Here is a 21,289-nt window from a genome sequence, read left to right as displayed (position 1 = left end):
CTTCGTCAGGTGAATGGAGAGTTCTGGCCTCAGACAGAGCATATAAAGCACAGACAGTTTACAGATTACTGATTAGAATGCGAATCTTTACACCTAACCTGCTGTTCAAGTCTTAAAGTGGCTAACAATGTGTGTGGAAGGAGCACTGATCACAGGTTAAAGAGATGTGTATTGTCTCCAGATAGTACAGTAAGTGTAAAGTGTACAGTACAGTAAACCTCACTCACTGTACTATCTGGAGACAATACAAATCTCTTTAGCCTGTGATCAGTGCTCCTTCCACACGCATTGTTAGCCACTTTAAGACTTGAACAGCAGGTTAGGTGTAAAGATTTGCATTCTAATCAGTAATCTGTAAACTGTCTGTGCTTTATATGCTCTGTCTGAGGCCAGAACTCTCCATTCACCTGACGAAGAGGGTAACCTTGAAAGCTAGTGAATTTACTATCAAATAAATCGGTTGGACTGAAATCTGGTGTTGTCAGACTTTCTCCAATGTATCTAACCAGACTGTGGGAAGAAATCGGAGCAACCCCCCCCTCCGGAAGAAACCCACACAGACACAGGGAGAACGTGCATACTCCACACAGACAGTGACCTAAGCCAGGAATTGAACTCAAGTCCCTCGTGCTGTGAGGCAGCAGTGCTAACCACTGTGCCACCATGCATTTGAGCAGATAGTGTGGTGTCTGTTCTGTCTTGTACAGGTTAAACTCTGGTAAATCGGTTGGACTAAAACCTAGTGTTGTCAGAGTTTTTACTGCAGTTTCACAGAGACCCCTAGTGGTACAGTTTATTAAAGGTAGTTTTGATTAACTTCCCACTGGTTCAATAGGGACATGAAGATGCTACATTTGACCTCCTGCCATTACAGATGCAATGCTATAAGATTGATTGCTCTTTTATCTATCCTTTCTAAGTGTCATTTCTTATATTCCTGCATTTGCTGGTGATATTAGGATAGTGATGAGCTCAATGAACTCTGCAAACCTGAAGCACAACTGGGTCTAGATATTCGCCTGAAAACCAAGAAGGCTCCACGGTCAAAGTTCCTCATTGTTCATTTCCATGGTGGAGGCTTCGTAGCTCAAACCTCAAAGTCCCACGAGGTAAGACACAGTCCAAATCGATAGAATTTCTTTCAGGAAAGGAGCAAGGTTTAATTTTAGCAAAGGCAGGCCAGTTCGAGAAGGGAAAGGTACAGCACGGTGTTAGATATAGAGTAAAACTCCCTCTATACTGTCCCCATCAAACACTCCCAGGACAGGTACAGCACAGGGTTAGATACAGAGTAAAGCTCCCTCTACACTGTCCCTATCAAACACTCCCAGGACAGGTACAGCACGGGGTTAGATACAGAGTAAAACTCCCTCTACAATGTCCCTATCAAACACTCCCAGGACATGTACAGCACGGGGTTAGATACAGAGTAAAGCTCCCTCTACAATGTCCCTATCAAACACTCCCAGGACAGGTACAGCATGTGATTAGATACAGAATTAAGCTTCCTCTACACTGTCCCCATCAAACACTCCCAGGACAGGTACAACACGGGGTTAGGTACAGAGAAAAGCTCCCTCTACACTGTCCCCATCAAATACTCCCAGGACAGGTACAGCATGGGATTAGATACAGAGTTAAGCTCCCTTTACACTGTCCTGATCAAACACTCCCAGGACAGGTACAGCACAGGGTTAGATACAGAGTAAAGGTCCCTCTACACTGTCCCCATCAAACACTCCCAGGACAGGTACAGCACGGGATTAGATACAGAGTAAAGCTCCCTCTACATTGTCTCAGTGAAATACTCCCAGGATATGTACATCATCAATTTGATGCAGAATAAATTTTTTTTTAATATATATTCATTTAAAAGATGTGGGTGTCACTGGCTGAGCCCAGCATTTATTGCCCATCCCTAATTACCCCTTGAGAAGGTGGTGATGAGCTGTCTTCTTGAACCCACTGCAGTGCCTGTGGTGTAGGCACACCCACAGTGCTGTTAGGGAGGGAATCTGAGGATTTTGACCTAACTCCAGTGAAGGAACAGCGATATATCTACAATTAGGATGGTGAGTGGCTTGGAGGGGAACCTCCAGGTGCTGCCCTTGTCCTAGATGGCAGTGATTGCAGGTTTGGAAGGTGCTGCCTCAGGAATCTTGGTGAGTTGCTGCAGTAGATGGTACACACGGCTGCCATTGTGTGTCAATGGAGGAGTGAGTGAATGTTTGTGGAAGGGGTAGCAGTCAAGTGGGGCTGCTTTGTCCAAGACGGTGTCAAGCTTCTTGAATGTTGTTGGAGCTGCACCTGTTCAGGCAAATAGGGAGTATTCCATCACGCTCCTGACTTGTGCCTTGTCGATGGAACAGGTCACAGACTGCTAATTCTGCAGCGAGTAACTCACCTCCTGACTTCCCAAATGATGGTAGACAGGCTGCAGAATTACCGGTCTGTGATCTGTTCCAACTCTCCTTGCTTTGCTGACATGATGTTGATAATTGTCATTAACACATAAAAGATCTGATACTTTTATATTTTAAGTTTTTATACTTGTTTTGTATTTGTCTAACGTCTGCTGTTCACTGTTCAGAGATTGAGGTTTTCCTTATCGACTCTTGACCTCCCCTTTCCCCATCCCCTCTGTGTTGGGACCCACAGTGATGGTGAAATCTTCCTGTCAGTGCTGCATTTCCTGTTGCCTGCCCAACTCTGATTCTCTGTTTGTGTTGTTTAGGCTTACCTCAAGAGCTGGGCCCACGAACTGGACTCGCCGATCCTTTCCATCGACTATTCGTTGGCCCCTGAGGCTCCCTTCCCAAGGGCTCTCGAGGAGTGCTTCTTTGCCTATTGCTGGGCAGTGAAGAACTGCCACCTCTTGGGTATGCATGCCTGTCGCTCGGAGATGTGGAAGCCTTGGAGAAAGGCTGCAGGGTGGAGTCAGTCAGGGCAGCATGGTGGCGCAGTAGTTAGCACTGCTCCTTCACAGCACCAGTGACCCAATTTCAACTCCAGCCTCGCGTACAGGCTGTGTGGAATCTGCATGTTCTCCCCGTGCCTGTATGGGTTTCTTCCAGGTGCTCCGATTTCCTCCCATAGTCCAAAAATGTGTAGGTTGGGTGGATTGTCCATGCTAAATTGCCCCTCAGCATCCCAGGATGTGTCGGGTTGGGGATTACCAGGGTAAATACGTGGGGTTACGGGGATAGGGCTTGGGTAAGATAAAAAGGTGGGTCGGTGCAGACCTGATGGGCCGAATGGCCTCCTTCTGCACTGTAGGGGTTCTTTAATTCTATGATCAGTTTCACGGTTAACAGGCTGTGATCGGTTGGACAAAGTGCAGTGATGAAGGGGAGGCTTCTGTACTCTCCCTACACAATCCCTGTCATCAGGGTTTAAATTGGCCTCGCAGGTGGAGGATGTGGTCAAGAAGGCGTATGGTGTGCTAGCCTTCATTAATCGAGGGATTGAGTTTAGTAGTCGAGAGGTAATGCTGCAACTTTATAAGACCCTTGTCAGACCCCACTTGGAGTACTGTGCGCAGTTCTGTCGCCTCACTAGGAAGGATGTGGCAGCTATTGAGAGGGTGCAGAGGAGATTTACAAGGATGTTGCCTGGATTGGGAGGCATGCCTTATGAAGATAGGTTGAGGGAGCTAGGTCTCTTCTCCCTTGAGAGACGAAGGTTGAGAGGCGACCTGATAGAGGTTTATAAAATGTTGAGAGGTATAGACAGGGTGGATTCTCGGAGGCTATTTCCCAGGGCTGAAATGGTCGCTACGAGAGGACACAGGTTTATGGTGCTGGGGAGCAGGTACAGAGGGGTTGTCGGGGACAGTTTTTCACTCAGAGGGTGGTGAGTGAGTGGAATCGGCTGCTGTCAATGGTGGTAGAGGCGAACTCGCTGGGGTCTTTTAAAAGACTTCTGGATGAATGCATGGGATTTAATGGGGTTGAGAGTTCTAGATAGTTCTATGGCCTGGTAGGTATGGATATGATCGGCGCAACTTGTGGGCTGAAGGGCCTGTTTGTGCTGTAGTGTTCTATGTTCTATGTTCAGCATGGGGTTAGATACAGAATAAAGCTCCCTCTACACTGTCCCCATCAAACACTCCCAGGACAGGTACAGCATGGGATTAGATATAGAGTAAAGCTTCCTCTATACTGTCCCCAACAAACACTCCCAGGGCAGGTACAGCACAGGGTTAGATACGGAGTAAAGCTCCTTCTACGCTGTCGCCTATCAAACACTCCCAGGACAGGTACAGCACGGGGTTAGATACAGAGTAAAGCTCCTTCTACACTGTCGCCTATCAAACACTCCCAGGACAGGAACAGCATGGAGTTAGATACAGAGTAAAGCTCTCTCTACATTTCATGTTATCTTTGTTGCTTGGGATTTCTAGACTTGAGGAAGACAATGATGGACTGGGCCAATTGATCAGCAGATAAAATTTGGTGAAGTTTGTGGAATTATGACAGGGAATATAATGTAAATGGTAGAATGTTAAAGAGGATGGAGAAAGAGAGGCTTAACAATGTGTTTCCATAAATGTGTGAAGGCGGCAGGACAAGATGAGAAGTGTTTCTTTAAAAAGAATAGCATGCGTGATTCTTGGCTTTGTTAAACATAAGAACATAAGAAATAGGAGCAGGAGTAGGCCATCTAGCCCTTCGAGCCTGCCCCGCCATTCAATAAGATCATGGCTGATCTGAAGTGGATCAGTTCCACTTTCCCAATTTCTCCCCATAACCCTTAATTCCCCTGTCTATCAGAAACCTATCTACCCGTGACTTAAATATATTTAGTGAGGTAGCCTCCACCACTTCAACGGGCAGAGAATTCCAGAGATTCACCACCCTTTGAGTGAAGAAGTTCCTCCTCAACTCTGATCTAAACAGTCCCCCCCTCATCTTGAGGCTGTGTCCTCTAGTTCTGCTAGCCTTTCTAAGCGGGAAGAATCTCTCCACCTCTACCCTATCCATCCCCTTCATTATCTTATATGTCTCTGTAAGATCCCCCCTCAGCCTTCTAAACTCCAACGAGTACAGACCCAGTTTATTTAGTCTCTCTTCATAGGCCAACCCCCTCATCTCCGGTATCAGCCTAGTGAACCTCCTCTGCACTCCCTCCAGGGCCATAATGCGGACATAAGAAAAGGCAAAATCCATCTTTAGCCCTTAGCTGCAATGTGTGGTCTATTCGGCCTCGGCATTTGAGGAAGGAATGTGAAGGTGTTGCGGAGAGTGCTGGAGAGACTTACCAGAATAGGGGGCTTCAGTTATGGTGGAAAAGCTGGGAATGTTCTTGTTGGAGCAGGGAAGGCTCAGGGGGGAGATTTAATTGAGGCGTTGAAATTCACCATGGTTTTAGATAGAGTGAATGAGGAGGAAGTGTTTCCAGTGTCAGGAGGGTGGGTAATCAGAGGGGGCACAGATTGAAGAGAATCGGGAAAAGAACTGGAGCAGGAGATTTTTTAAACACACAGCGAGTTGTTGTGATCTGGAAGGCACTACCTAAAAGCTTAGGATAAATACTTTAAAAAGTTTAAAGTTTACTTATTAGTGTCAGAAGTTAGCTTACGTTAACACTGCAATGAAGTTACTGTGAAAATCCCCTAGTCACCACACTCCGGTGCCTGTTTGGGCACACTGAGGGAGAATTTAGCATAACCAATATACCTAACCAGCATGTTTTTTGGACTGTGGGAGGAAACTAGAGTATCCAGAGAAAACCCACGCACATACAGGGAGAACATGCAGATTCCACACAGTGGCCCAAGCTGGGAATCAAACCTGGGTCCGTGCCATTGTGAGGCAGCAGTGCTAACCACTGTGACGCCCTGCTGCAAACGAAAACCAGAGGACTGTGGGGAAAGAGTGAGGAGAATGGGATGAATGGAACAACTCTACCAGAAGATGAATTCGCTGAGTTGCTGGATCAGTCAATGCTCCCTTTGCCTGTCTTTCCATATGGTTTCCTTTTTACTTTCATACTTTTTCTCTCTTTCTTTTTCACTCTCCCCCCCCCCCGACTTTCTTTCTTGCTTTTTCTCTTTCTCAATTTTTCTCTATCTTTCTTTCTCTCTCTCTCTCCATTTTTATCTTTCCCTCTCTTTCATTCCCTTTTTCGCTTTGCTCTCTCTCTTCTTATCTCCCTCTCTTTCCTCTCTTTGTCTTTTACCTCTCTCTCCCTGTTTCTCTTTTCTCTCTCTTCCTCTCTCTTCCTCTCTCTCCCTCTCTCTCTCTTCCTCTCTTTTGCCCTCTTCTTGTTCTCTTTCCTCTCTCCCTCTCTCTCTCCCTCTCTCTCTCCCTCTCTCTCTCCCTCTCTCTCTCCCTCTCTCTCTCCCTCTCTCTCTCCCTCTCTTTCTCTCTCTCTTTCTCTTACTCTCCTTACACTTACCCCTGACCCTGCTTCCCCATCCCTTCACCTCTCCCTTCGCCGCCCCGTCCTCTCCCTCTGCCACCTCCTCCCCTCATGTTGTTTCCTCCTGGCCCCTCTCCTCTTTGTTTTATAGTGGGTGTAGTGAGCATGCGGGTACATTGGGAGCTGGGCCGAGCAGCTGTGTCTCTGCTGTGCTGAGGAGTTTGTTAAATGTACGGGACGATGCCATCGACTGTTCGGTGTGCGTTCTCACTGGTGTTTTCTCTGCTCCCTGTCCAGGTTCGACTGGAGAACGAATCTGCATGGCCGGGGACAGTGCCGGAGGGAACCTCTGCATCACCGTGACCATGCGGGCGGCCTCCTATGGCATTCGGCTGCCCGATGGGATCATGGCAGCCTATCCTGCCACCCTGCTCCAAGCCAGCGCCTCACCCTCCCGTTTACTCACCTTCATCGACCCGCTGCTACCTCTCAGTGTCCTGTCCAAGTGCCTGGGTGCATATGCAGGTAAGAATAACGCTGGCTCAACACCAACCTGAGGCTGACCGACTGAATGGCTGACGTGGTGTGAGAGGTGGGCTGCCGACAGTTACAGAGCATCCACTTCGAAATGGATAGCAAACATACAGCACCTTCAACAACTCAGCATGTTTTGCCGATTATAATAGTGGCAGATTACTCCATGGCAGCAGTAAACCAACACTGAGGGAGTGCTGCACTGTCAGAGGATCAGTACTGAGGGAGTGCTGCACTGTCAGAGGGTCAGTACTGAGGGAGTGCTGCACTGTCAGAGGGTCAGTGCTGAGGGAGTGCTGCACTGTCGGAGGGTCCGTACTGAGGGAGTGCTGCACTGTCAGAGGGTCAGTACTGAGGGAGTGCTGCACTGTCAGAGGGTCAGTACTGAGGGAGTGCTGCACTGTCAGAGGGTCAGTGCCGAGGGAGTGCTGCACTGTCAGAGGGTCAGTGCTGAGGGAGTGCTGCACTGTCAGCGGGTTAGTACTGAGGGAGTGCCGCTCTGTCAGAGGGTCAGTGCTGAGGGAGTGCCGCTCTGTCAGAGGGTCAGTACTGAGGGAGTGCCGCACTGTCAAAGGGTCAGTACTGAGGGAGTGCCGCACTGTCAGAGGGTCAGTACTGAGGGAGTGGCACACTGTCAGAGGGTCAGTGCTGAGGGAGTGCCGCACTGTCAAAGGGTCAGTACTGAGGGAGTGCCGCACTGTCAGAGGGTCAGTGCTGAGGGAGTGCTGCACTGTCAGAGGGTCAGTGCTGAGGGAGTGCCGCACTGTCAGAGGGTCAGTACTGAGGGAGTGGCACATTGTCAGAGGGTCAGTACTGAGGGAGTGCTGCACTGTCAGAGGGTCAGTGCTGAGGGAGTGGCACACTGTCAGAGGGTCAGTGCTGAGGGAGTGCTGCATTGTCAGGGTCAGTGCTGAGGGAGTGTTGCACTGTCAGCGGGTCAGTACTGAGGGAGTGCAGCACTGTCAGAGGGTCAGTACCGAGGGGGCTGCAGTGAGGTCTTTCACTTATATGGAACAAGAAAGGATTCTCCAGGAAAGCTGACAGCAGGAGAGATGTCCCAGGTCCTAATAAGGACAGAACCATCTCATTGGATAAAGAGGGGCAAACTCCAAATTGGGAAATTAAAACTGTGGGGGTGGTGGGGGATCAACTGTAAGAAGGCTGTTATTCCCCCTTGCGTGTGTCCTGCTATCCTTCGTCCTGTATCCTGCCCGGATACACTGCCCACTTAAGAGCTGTATAGTGATATAGCAGTTGGCACTGCTGCCTCTCAACGCCATCAACCTGGGTTCAATTCCGGCCTTGGATGACTGTCTGTCTGTGTGGAGTTTGTATGTCCTCCTTGTGTCTGCATGTGTTTCCTCCTGATGCTCCGGTTCCCCCCCCACAGTCCAAAGATGAGAAGGTTAAGTGAATTGACCCTGTTATATTGCTTCTTGGTATACCAAGATGTGTAGATTGGGTTGATTGGCCATGCTAGATTGTTCTTTGGATTTATAGGTAGAGGGGTTTTGGCAGGGTTATGGGGATAGGACCTGGGTAAGATACTCTGTCAGAGGGTCAGTGCAGACTTGATGAGCTAAATAGCCTCTTCTGCACTGTAAGGATTCTATGATTCCTCCAACCCCACCTCGACTACAGAAATGGTAGCCCATCCTCTTGCCTCTCCCCCGTTAACAGGACTCTCTCTTCCCTTGCTTCTCCCCAGATCCTAAGCCCTTTTCTGTCACCCTCATCCTCAGATCCTGAGCCCCTTTCTGTCACCCTCATCCTCAGATCCTGAGCCTCTTTCTGCCCCCTCACCCTCAGATCCCAAGCCCCTTTTTGTCCCCCTCCATCCCCAGTTATCGAGCCCCTTTCTCTCCCTGCTCCCTATATTGGGCCCTGTTGTTTCTCTTTCTCTCTCCCTTTACCCTGGTACCTGGCCCTAATCTCCCTTTCTCCTTGTCCCTGATACTGGACTCCTCTCTCTCTCTTTCTCTCTCTCGCTCACTCTCGCTTTCTCTGTCTCTCTCTCGCCCTCTCTCTCTCTCCCTCCTTCCCTCCCCTTCCCCTTCTCAATACTGCTCCGTTCCTGCTATTGCCAACTAACCCTCTTCTAACCTTCAAGTTGGCCTCTCTTGGGCCTCTTTTACTCTCTCCCAGTAATGGACTGCTCGGGTGTTACTGTGCCCTCACCCCTGATACTGAACTGGGAAGCCTGTGCTGCGTACCCGCCTCCCTTCCAGCCTGACTCTGGTTATTTGTGTGTTGCAGGTACAGAGCCTATGTCAACTGCCTCTTCGAACATGGACAAGGTGGACACACTGAGCTTGGTGCGGAACGACACAGCAATGCTGCTTCGGGACATCCGCATGGGGGCCTCTGCCTGGCTCAATTCACTGCTGGACAATGGCAAGACCAGTGGCAAGAACAGCAACAGGCCCGGTGAGTGACCTGCACCACCACGCCCCCCACCCCCCAAACCCCGTGTCAGATTTAATCACCCTGTCCCCGTAACCAAACACTCCACCTCAGAAAACTGCTTCTCCTCTTCCTCCACCTCCCATCAATCCCACTCCTACTCCACACTCCACCTTAGAACCTCCTACAGACTTGCAGTTCTTCCCTCTCTGTCCGGTTCACCATCTCTGGCGTCTTCTGCGCTGCTGGCTGAGAGGATCCAACACAGGACAGACCCTGGATGGACGCTGGGAACTTGCTGCTCTTTAACAAGGAGTTTGAAGAGGAGGGGCTGCAGACAGGAGGAACATGCACATGCGTGAGACAAGTGGCAGAGAGGGGGCTGCATGAGTGCACGAGAGCAGCGTTCGAACGTTTGTGGGGAGGGGCTGTGGATGCGTGAGAGGAGGGTGACTCTATAGCACAATGGTTGGCACTGCTGCCTCACAGTGCCAGGGACCTGGGTTCAATTCCCAGCTTGGGTCACTGTCTGTGTGGAGTTTGCATTTTCCTCGTGTCTGCATGAGTTTCCTCCAGGAGTTCCGGTTTTGTACCAAAGATGTGCTGGTTAGGTGGTTGCTCAATTATCAGGGTTATGGTGACAGGTCCAAGGGAGTGAGTCTGGTAGGATGGCCTTTTGCAGAGTCAGTGCAGACTCAGTGGTCGGAATGGCCTGTTTCTGCATTGTAAGGATTCTACAGTCCTGTGGAGTGATGGGAGGGCTGTGCACGAAAGCAGCAATGGAGATGGGGGCTGCACGCGTATGTCAGAAGTGGCAGAGGATTGGATAGTTGTCTACTTGTCAGAGGAATCGGAGGAACAATGTCCGAGAGGAGTGAGACGAGGGCCCACACACAAGAGATGTGGTAGACAGGATGGGCCCGTCCATGAGAGAAGCAGTGGTGAGGCCTTGTGTGCAAGAGGGATGGTGCAGGGGCCACGTGCGCGGAAGAGGGGGTGTGGAAGGGCCGGTTGGCCATGAGCGTGTTGCAGAGGGTTCAGGCGTATTCGCGAAGGAGATGGTAAGAGCCAGGGTTTGTGTCAACAGGCATGGCTCAAAGCAGGGAGCAGCACAAAGTGACCTGTCTGGATCAGTGTCAACTTCCATTGAATTTACTTCACGCAACGCACCCCAGGACATTTACTGTCTTAATGGCATTCTGTAAATGCAAGGTGCCATTGTTGTGCCAAGAAAATGATCCCCCATTTTGGCCGATGAAGGTATTAAGAGATGTGACAGGACACCAGGAACTCTGGTTACTGAGGCGAGAGGATGGGTACCGACAGAGAGGAGATTCATGCAGGATCCAGGCAAGGAAGTTAAAGGGTTAAAAAAAGAGCAGAAAACGTGGAGTGATCCCTGACTCGCGGGAACTGTGTTTACATAGCACAGCGAAATGATATCCCCTCGGAATGTCACGGGTGGTGAGGAATCAGAATGGGCTCTGACGGATTAAAACTGGGTTCAGTTTAAAGTAGCAGACCCGAGGTGGACAAGCACCAGGATCTCAGAGTGAAACCATGAGAAATGCTGGACAGAATGGATGATGACTGCCACTTGAGGGGGACTTAGGTGGAAGTCAGGGACAAGAGGGAAAAGAAACGAGGGGAACAGGATGAGGAAGAGGAAAAAGACATATAGGGAAGGGTAGGGGGATTGAGGAATGTAAAAGTGGAATAGAGGGATGAGGGAAGAGGAGGAGAGAAGTGGCTGGAGAGGGATGAAGAATGGGGAGGAGTGAGGGCAGTGGTAGGGAAGGAGACTGGCTCAGTCGTGCCTCACTAAAATTCGATGGCCCTTGAATTGGGCAAGGGATTTAGTTTCACTCTCTGAACTCACATTGTCCTGTGTTTGGGAACAGGAGTTAGTTTCACTCTCTGAACTCACATTGTCCTGTGTTTGGGAACAGGAGTTAGTTTCACTCTCTGAACTCGCACTGTCCCATGTTTGGAAATGGGAGACAGTTTCACTCTCTGAACTCACATTGTCCTGTGTTTGGGAACAGGAGTTAGTTTCACTCTCTGAACTCGCACTGTCCCGTGTTTGGAAATGGGAGACAGTTTCACTCTCTGAACTCACACAGTCCCTGGTTTGGGAATGGAAATTAGTTCCACTTTCTGAACCTGCACTGTCACAAGTTTGGGAACAGGAGTTAGTTTCACTCTCTGAACTCATACTGTCCCGGGTTTAGGATCGGGAGTTAGTTTCACTCTCACTCTCTGAACTTGCACTGTACCAGACATTGGGAATGGGAGTTCGTTTCACTCTCTGAACTCACACTGTCCTAGGTTTGGGAACAGGAATTCGTTTCACTCTCTGAACTCACTGTGTCCCAGGTTTGGAAGGGGAGTTAGTTTCACTCTGAACTTTCGCTGTCCTAGGTTGGAATGGGAATTAGTTTCCCTCTCTGAGCTCACACTGTCCCGGGTTTGGGAATGGGTGTCAGTTTCACTCTCTAAACTTGCACTGCCCTGGGTTTGGGAACCAGAGTTAATTTCACTCTGAACTCACACTGTCTCAGGATTGGGAATGGGAGTTATTTCACTTTCTAAACTCACGCTATCTGGATTTGGGAATGGGAGTTATTTTCATTCCCTGTACTCGCATTGTCCTGGGTTTGGGAATGGGAGTCAGTTTCACTCTCTGAACTCTCAGTGTCCGGGATTGTGGACAGGAGTTAATTTCACTCTCTGAACTCACATTGTCCTGGGATTGGGAACGAGAATTAGTTTCACTCTCTGAACTCACACTGTCCTGGATTTGGGAATGGGAGTGAGTTTCACTCTCCGAACTCACACTGTCCCGGGTTTGGGAAATTGGCGTTAGTTTCACTCCGAACTCGCACTGCCCCTGGATTGGGAACGGGAGTTAGTTTCACTCTCTGAACTCACACTGTCCCGGGTTTGGGAGCAGGAGTTAGTTTCACTCTCTGAACAAACACTGTCCCAGATTTGGGAGCAGGAGTTAGTTCAACTCTCCCAACTCGCACTGTCACAGGATCAGGAGTGGGAGTTTGTTTCATTCTCTGAAGTTGCACTGGCCCAGATTTGGGAACGGGAGTTAGTTTCGCTCTGAACTTGCACTGTCCCAGGATTGGGATCAGGAATGAGTTTCACTCGCTGAATTCGCACTTTACCGGAAATTGGGAATGGGAGTTTGTTTCACTCTCTGAACTTGCACTGCCCCGGGTTTGGGAACAGGAGTTAGTTTCACTCTCTGAACTCACTGTGCCCCAGGTTTGGGAATGGCATTAGATTCACTTTGTGGACTCGCACTGTCCTGGGATTGAGAACAGGAATTAGTTTCACTTTCTGCACTCGCACTGTCCTGGGTTTGTGATCGGATGTTTGTTCCACACTCCTGCTGTGCAGTGATAACCACAGCTCCGTAGGCAGTGGGGTTGGGGAAGTCGTGTCTTGGGGGGGGGCGCTGTCTTTATTGTGAGATGTTGCCTGCTTCCCTGTTGCCTCCCTGCTACCTCTGGACCCTGAGCTCTGTCTTGTCTCTGCAGTAGGATTGCAGCTCTGGGCCTTTCTCAGGCGTCCGCTCGCCCTGCTGGTTCATCTGCTGCGACTCGAGAAGCCGGTCCTTTCTAACTATCTTGTCTCTGGTAGGAAGCATCACTCACAACTGCCTCACAACCCATTGGCTTCTGCTGCAAGTAACCCTTACCATAACCAGTAACCCGCATTGGCCTGGTACCTTTTGGTTTTTGGTCGCTTCTGATGTGTGCGTCTCATTACTTTCTTTTGGCATCCTTGCTTGCCTTGCTGTATATCCTGTGCCATATCACCTGTCTGCTTGGGTCCTTTAACATCTTGGCCTCTCATTGCTTGCTTCCTAGCTTTGCACACTCGCACAGATACCACCATTATTGCAGGAAATGCCAGGGCATTCTCCTCAGTGTCCTTTGCCGAGTACTTAGCCCTTAACCAACATCACGGAAACCAATTATTAGCCATTTGTTAGCCCAGAGCTTGAACATCGTTGAAAGGGCAGAATCTTGCACTCAGCTGACAAACACAAGAATGCCAAACTTCAAAGGGTCACAACAATTTATACAATAGGAACATGGATTTGATTTGATTATTGTCACATGTATTAATATACAGTGAAAAGTATTGTTTCTTGTGCGCTATACAATACGTAACCACTCATAGAGTACATGGGGTGAAGATAAGGAGGTGCTGCAGAATGTAGTGTTACAGTAAAGCTAGGGTGTAGAGAAAAGCCAACTTAATGCAAGGTTCAAAAGCTTGATGACAGCAGGGAAGAAGCTGTTCTTGAGTCGGCTGGGACGCAAACTTAGACTTTTGTATCTTTTCCCCAATGGAAGAAGGTGCAAGAGAGAATCGCTGGTGTGGGTGGGGTCCTTGATTATGCTGGCTGCTTTTCTGCGGCAGCGTAAAATGAATAAATATTTGTAAAAAGCGCTTTATGCCCACAGGGGAAAAGAATGCTGATTGGCTGAGATGTAATCATGGCAAAAGCAACAGGAAACTATAGGCTCTCAAGCTGCTGGGTAATTTACAAAAAGGTGCAAGGCTGGAACATATACCTATTGTTTGACAAGAGATTCCTGGGTATCAATGTGTGCCGCATCCATCACAACCAAGAGAATACCACAAACAGCCAAGATAACCATTGGAGCCCATAATGTGGCCCATTTATCCATGCTCGCAGTGAAATACTTTCATACACAGTGACCCATTCTTGCAAACAGAAAGAACATGTCCTAGCCTTCCACCTTTTGTGAATTAGCCAGAAACTTGGGGAGCCTGTACCACCCCCATTGTTTTCTCCATGGTAACATCCCAGTCAATCAAAGTTGACTTGTCAACCAATCCTCTGTGGGTATGAAGTGTTTTTAAAAAAAACATTTATTCGTTTTACTGGATGTGGATGTTGCTGACTGAGCTGACACTTATTGCCCATCGCTAATTGCCCCTTGAGAAGGTGGTGTGAGCCACCCGGCGCCTTGAACAGCTGCAGTCTGTGAAGTGTAGGTACACCCACAGGGTTGTCAGGGATTTTGACCCAGTGACAGTGAAGGAACAGCTGATAGGTTTCCAAGTCAGGATGGTGAATAACATGGAGGGGAACCTCCAGATGGCAGTGTTCCCAGGTGTCTGCTGCCCTTGACTTTCTAGATGGGTTTGTAAAGTGAAGGAGCCTTGGTGAGTTCCTGCAGTGTAACTTGTAGATGGTACACACTGTTGTCATTGTGTTGGAGGGAGTAATTGTTCATGATTCGGGTGCCAACTGAGCTTTGTCTTGGAAGTATCGAGCTTCTCGAGTGTTATTGGAGCTGCACTTACCTGGGCAATTCACACTCCTGACGTGTGCATTGTAGATTGTGGACAGACTTTAGGGAGTTGGGATGTAAGTTACTCACTGCAGGATTCCTGACTTAAGAACATAAGAACATAAGAAATAGGAGCAGGAGTAGGCCATCTGGCCCTTCGAGCCTGCCCCGCCATTCAATAAGATCATGGCTGATCTGTCGTGGCTCAGTTCCACTTTCCCGCCCTCTCCCCATAACCCTTAATCCCCTCTCTTATCAAAAACCCATCAACCCGCTTCTTAAAAATATTTAGCGAGGCAGCCTCCACCACTTCAACGGGCAGAGAATTCCAGAGATTCACCACCCTTTGAGTGAAGAAGTTCCTCCTCAACTCCGTTCTGAACCGCCCCCCCTTTATCTTGAGGCTGTGCCCCCTAGTCCTACTGTCTTTTTTGAGCGGGAAGAGTCTTTCCACCTCTATCCTATCCATCCCATTCATCATCTTATACGTCTCAATGAGATCTCCCCTCATTCTTCTAAACTCTAACGAGTACAAGCCTAGTTTATTCAGCCTCTCCTCATAGCTCAACCCCCTCAACTCCGGTATCAGCCTAGTAAACCTCCTCTGCACTCCCTCCAAGGCCAAAATATCCTTGCGCAGGTGCGGCGCCCAAAACTGCACACAGTACTCCAGCTGCGGCCTCACCAATGCCCTATACAGCTGCAGCAAGACCTCCCTACTTTTATATTCAATCCCCCTCGCTATGAAGGCCAGCATCCCATTCGCCTTCCTGACCACCTGCTGCACCTGACCTCTTTCGTAGCCACAATATTTATTTGGCTTGTTCAGTTCAGTTTCTGATCAGTGGTAACCTCAGTAAGAAGTCTCACAACACCAGGTTAAAGTCCAACAGGTTTATTTGGCAGCAGAAGCCACAAACTTTCGGAGCACTGCACCTTCATCAAGTGAGTGAGAGTTGTGCTCACAAACATGGTATAAATAGACACAAACTCAATTTACAAAATAATGGTTGAAATGTGAGTCTTTACAGGAAATCAAGTCTTAAAGGTACAGACAATGTGAGTGGAGAGAAGATTAAGCACAGGTTAAAGAGATGTGTATTGTCTCCAGCCAGGACAGTTAGTGAGATTTTGCAAGCCCAGGCAAGTTGTGGGGGTTACAGATAGTGTGACATGAACCCAAGATCCTGGTTGACGCCGTCCTCATATGCAGAGCTTCTGTAACCCCCACAATTTGCCTTGGCTTGCAAAATCCCACTGGCTGGAGACAATACACGTCTTTAACCTGTGCTTAACCTTCTCTCTACTTACATTGTCTGTACCTTTAAGACTTGATTACCTGTAAAGACTCATATTCCAATCATTATCTTATAAATTGAGTTTGTGTCTATATATGCCCTGTTTGTGAACACAATTCCCACTCACCTGATGAAGGGGCAGTTTTCTGAAAGCTTGTGGCTTGTGCTACCAAATAAATCTGTTGGACTTTAACCTGGTGTTGTGAGACTTACTGTGCTTACCCCAGTCCAACACTGGCATCTACACATCAGTGGTAACTCCCTCAGGATGTTGATAGTGAGAAATTCAGCAGTGGTAATGCCACTGAATGTCAAGGGGTGATGGTTAGACCCTCTCTTGTAGGAGATGATCATCGGTTGGCATTTATGGGGCTTGAATGTAACTTGCCAGTTGTCAACCCAAGTCTGGCAAATGGGATGGACTGCTTCAGTATCTGAGGAGTTGCACTGTGCAATCATCAGTAAACATGATGGGATAAGGTCATTGACGAGGCAGCTGAAGGTAGTCGGGTGATCATTGAAGTTTGGCATTCTTGTGTTTGTTCTGAGAAGCAGAGAGTGAGAATTTCCCACAACATGTCTCTGTATAATGGATTATCTAGCCTTTATCACATTGTTGTTAGTGGTATCTCGCTGTGTGCAAACTGGCTGTCTTTTTCTCTTCATTACAACTGCACTTTAACATGAAGAAGGTATTCGGTGAATGTGAAGCATGTCCTAAGGTGGTGAAAGGTGCTATAGGAATGCAGTCCCATCTATCTGTTCTGTGTCAAGCGGTGGGATTATTCACCAGCACTGTAGACTTTAAGCCTTTGGTATGGTGGTTGGAATGGGAATGGGTTTGGAGACCGAGATTAAGATAAGCCATGTTTTGTTCTTCCTTCTGCCTACCCCACCTCCCTCTCCAACTATAAAACCCCTTCCCCACAACCACCGACAGAGGCAGTGCGGAAGAGCTGCTCAGAAGCTGCCCTCAGCAGCAACTCCACAAACTCCTCCTCGGACCAGGAGCAGAACTTTGTGATGAGCCGGACCTGCCAGTTACTGGGTGAGAGCACACCGCCCACCAGCAGGCACAGCCTTTTAGAGGAGGAAGGTAAGGCCCAGGCCCCAGCTGGCAACAAGCTGAGAACAGGCTTTTACCAGGAGGAAGATGAAGAGGAGGTGGATGAAGACAAGAAGAGGAGCCAGCCCAATGAGAGGACAAGGCAGCCTGGAGAGCAGCAACCACGTCTGTCTGAGTTCCCCGGAGGCTTCCAGCCCCTCCGCAGCGGCTCACCAGCAGCCAACATTAAACTGCAGACAACAGCCATCGTGAAAAACCCCTTCATGTCTCCACTGCTGGCCCCAGATGACATGCTCCGGGGGCTGCCGCCGATACACCTGGTGGTAAGTGCCAACTCCTATTTCTATCTCCTACACATACAGCCCCCCTTTCCCCTCCCACCACCAGCACCCTGGGAACCAGATACTGCGGGCACTAAATCTCAACAAAAATTTAAAATGTTGACAGTGACCCCATTGTGAATCCCCACACATCCACTGGGACCCCATTATGAACGCTAACACATTTCCTGTGACACACTTATGAATAACAAACAATACATTCCCAGAGACCCCTTTATGAGTATTGACACACCCATAGGGACCCCTTGTAATGCAGCCACACACACTGGGATCCTACTTGAATACCGACACATTCCCCAGGAACCCCTGTGAACACAGACACACCCCAGGGATCTCGCTGTGGGTACAGGGTCGCAATGAGTGTGTCGATGTAAATACTCAATCACCCTCTCTATAATGACCTGTCAGGTGGTGTGGAGCCTTGGCAAACTATCATAATAGTGTTCAATTTGTATTTTGCTATGAGGCGATACACGTGTGGCAGTCAGAAGTCAAAAATTCCAATAACATTTCTGGAGATTTTAAATCTAAGCGTCAAACATTTATTAAGAAAACCTAAACACATAGGATTACATTTACACGGTGAGAATTAAGCTTACAAACATTTCTCCAAAAGGTTTACATGGTGAGACTCAAGAACAAACATCCCTTTTTAATCAACGGTCCCAATATTAAAACTATAAAATCACTAATACATTTCTACCTCAGGATATCCTGTAAATATTCACACTGTCCCCAGGACACCCTGTAAATATTCACACTCTCCCCGGGACACCCTGTAAATATTCACACTGTCCCCAGGACACTCTGTAAATATTCACACTCTCCCCGGGACACCCTGTAAATATTCACACTCTCCCCGGGACACCCTGTAAATACTCACACTGTCCCCGGGACACCCCGTAAATATTCACACTCTCCCCAGGACACCCTGTAAATATTCACACTCTCCCCGGGACACCCTGTAAATATTCACACTCTCCCCGGGACACCCTGTAAATATTCACACTGTCCCCGAGACACCCTGTAAATATTCACACTCTCCCCAGGACACCCTGTAAATATTCACACTGTCCCCGGGACACCCTGTAAATATTCACACTCTCCCCAGGACACCCTGTAAATATTCGCAGTCCTCTTGTGTCAATAGTAAACATTGGCACACTCCCGGAGAGCTCACCCTGATGATTGCTGAGTGATCATAGTGTTTTCATTGAATCTTGCAGTGCTGAAAGAGGCCATTTGGCCCATCGAGTCTACACAGACCGTGATCCCACCCAGGCCCTATCCCTATAATCCCATGCGTTTACCCTGCTGATCCCCCCAACACCACAGGGTGATTGAACATGGCCAATCCACCTAACCCACAGTTCTTTGGACTGTGGGAGGAAACCGGAACATCCGGAGGAAACCCATGCAGATGCGGGGAGAACGTGCAAACTCCACACATGCACGGTGACCTAAGCTGGGAATTGAACCCAGGTCCTCGGTGCTGTGAGGCAGCAGTGCTTGCCACTGTGCCGATTCCCCATTCATAGGCTGTGACCTTGGCTGGGTTCAAATTTGACCAGGATTGACTGTCACGATCATTGTGGATCTGAGCTGTAGCTCAGTGGGTTCAGTGCTCCCTCATGCTGGTGTGGGTTCAGGTCCAAGCTCTTTGAGACCTGGACACACAGATGAGGTCTTAATTCACTGCGATACTGAGAGAAACGCTGAATCTTCAGCTGAGGCACTGATTGGAGGCTGCATCTCCCCTCTAGGGTGGATCTAAAAGATTTTTGCTGCTTTCTTTTTCATAAAATAATAGAGGAATTCTCCGTGTTCTCCTGGGAACCACTTCTGATTCCTCAACCAGTATCCAAAAGCATAATACCTGATCTTTTCACACAATACCATGTGTGGGATCTTGCTGCTATAGTGAATGTAAATTTCCCCCAATCAACCGCACCCCAGTGTCCTGACCCACATTTTATCTCTGAATTAGGATTAATGTAATTGAAGGGATTTGGGTGGTTTGGATGGTGGTGTGGTGTAGGGTGGGATGTTAACAATACTCACTCTCCTCCAATCCTCTCTTCTCTCTCCTCAACCTCTTTCCTCCACTGCCCTCTCCTCTACCTCTGACTCTCTCTCCTTCCTATCTCCTCCATCCCTGTCACTCTCTCATACACCTCTTTTTATTTCTCTCTGCCCCCTTTTCCCTCTCTCTGCCCCCTCCTTTTCCCTCTCTCTGCCCCCCCCTTTTCCCTCTCTCTGCCCCCTTTTCCCTCTCTCTGCCCCTCCTTTCCCTCTCTCTGCCGCCCCTCTCCCCTCCAAATCTCTGCCATCCCCTCTCCCTGCTATCCCCTCTCTCCTCCCTCTCTCTGCCACCCCCTCTCCCTGCTATCCCCTCTCCTCCCTCCCTCTCTGCCCCCTCTCCCCTCCCTCTCTGCCCCCTCTCCCCTCCCTTCCTCTCTGCCCCCTCTCCCCTCCCTCTCTCTCTGCCCCCCTCCCCTCCCTCCCTCTCTCTCTGCCCCCTCTCCCCTCCCTCTCTCTCTGCCCCCTCTCCCCTCCCTCTCTCTCTGCCCCCTCTCCCCTCCCTCTCTCTCTGCCCCCCTCCTGTCTCTCTCTGCCCCCTCTCCCCTGTCTCTCTCTGCCCCCTCTCCCCTCCCTTTCTGTGCCCCCCTCTCCCTTCCCTCTCTCTGCCCCCCTCTCCCCTCCCTTTCTCTGCCCCCCTCTCCCCCACCTCTCAGGCCTGTGCCCTGGACCCCATGCTGGATGACTCGGTGATGTTTGCCAAGCGGCTGCGGGCAGTGGGGCAACCGGTGAGCCTGCAGGTGGTGGAGGAGCTGCCGCACGGCTTCCTGAGCCTCTCCCAGCTCTCCCGGGAGACCAGGGAGGCCTCCAGCGTCTGCGTGGACAAGATCCGGGAGATCCTGCACGGCCACCCGCCCGCCCCCCACACCCGCAAGCACCGTAAACTGGAGAGGATGGGGGGCAAGCCGCCCAGGTCCAGCCGCCCCAGGACGTGAGCGGGGGGCCTGGAACACACTGAGCCTGTGTCCGTGCAGAGCTGCAGCGAGGTGGAGCCGCGGGTGGGCAGACTGTAAAGGGCCGGGACTGTGAACAGGATTCCCCTGGGCTGAGCTCAGCTTACCCCCCATTGCCCACTATCACTGCGCTGCCGGGGACTGTACCCACCTGAGGGCAGGCAAATGGCACAACTGCACTCCTGCACTCCTCCCTTCCGCAATGCCTTTCGCTGCCAAGTGAGAGCACACAGCCAGCACAGCACAACGACACTGAGTGCAGGCAACCCAGTGCATGAGGGGCCGTGAGGAGGACAGGATCTGGCTGCATTCTGACACCTGAGCCTGATGGAGACCAAAGCACAATTCCTCCTTTCGGCCAGAGTAGGGAAGGTGCAATTTACTTCATCCGAATCGTTCGGACTGCTGCCTTTATATGTGTGACTGTGTGTCTGTGCACGTGTGACTATCTGTCTGAATGTGTATGTATGTGTGTGTGTCTGTCTGTCTGAATGTGTGTGTCTATGCATGTCTGTCTATCTATCTGTATGTATGTATGTGTCTATCTTTGTGTGTGTGTCAATCTATCTGTGTGTCTGTATCTATCTGTGTGTCTGTACGCTTGTGTGTACGTCTGTGTGTCTGTCTCTATCTTTCTGTGTATGTGTGTGTGTGTCTGTCTATGTGCTGCATCTGTATCTTCATCTGTGTGTGCATGTCTGTCTGCATGTTTCTGCCTGTGTGTGCGTGTATATGTGTTTGTGTGTCTGCATATCTGCATGTGTGTGTGTGTGTCTCTATAGGAGAGTGTATATGTGTACAAATGTACATGAAAGCTTGTGTTTTTCTATGTCTTTGAAACTATTTGTCTCTAACTTGTGTTAAAATCTTGTACTGTATGTGTGTATATATTATAATTTTTGATGTA

General features: G+C 49.4%; 1 protein-coding gene across 6 annotated transcripts in view; it reads left to right on the top strand.

The window, feature by feature from the left end:
• The window catches only part of lipeb (lipase, hormone-sensitive b), a 51,541-nt gene extending 30,252 nt beyond the window's left edge, over window positions 1–21,289 (top strand). For 3 of the 6 annotated variants that reach the window (XM_080183842.1, XM_080183840.1, XM_080183844.1), the window contains 7 exons: window positions 960–1,109; window positions 2,735–2,879; window positions 6,661–6,888; window positions 9,154–9,324; window positions 12,852–12,950; window positions 16,884–17,332; window positions 20,086–21,289. In XM_080183842.1, the coding sequence (XP_080039968.1) occupies window positions 960–1,109; window positions 2,735–2,879; window positions 6,661–6,888; window positions 9,154–9,324; window positions 12,852–12,950; window positions 16,884–17,332; window positions 20,086–20,364 (1,521 nt within the window). In that variant the 3' untranslated portion in view covers window positions 20,365–21,289. The remainder of the gene's footprint in view (window positions 1–959; window positions 1,110–2,734; window positions 2,880–6,660; window positions 6,889–9,153; window positions 9,325–12,851; window positions 12,951–16,883; window positions 17,333–20,085) is intronic. The other 3 variants (XM_080183846.1, XM_080183845.1, XM_080183841.1) reach the window with 2 other exon arrangements.

This window comes from Carcharhinus amblyrhynchos, unplaced genomic scaffold (genome assembly GCF_965287045.1).
Source record: "Carcharhinus amblyrhynchos unplaced genomic scaffold, sCarAmb.v2.hapA scaffold_443, whole genome shotgun sequence".
NCBI lineage: Eukaryota > Metazoa > Chordata > Chondrichthyes > Carcharhiniformes > Carcharhinidae > Carcharhinus > Carcharhinus amblyrhynchos.
The sequence above is the reverse complement of the archived record's forward strand: the minus strand, read 5'-3'. Positions and strand labels throughout refer to the sequence as shown.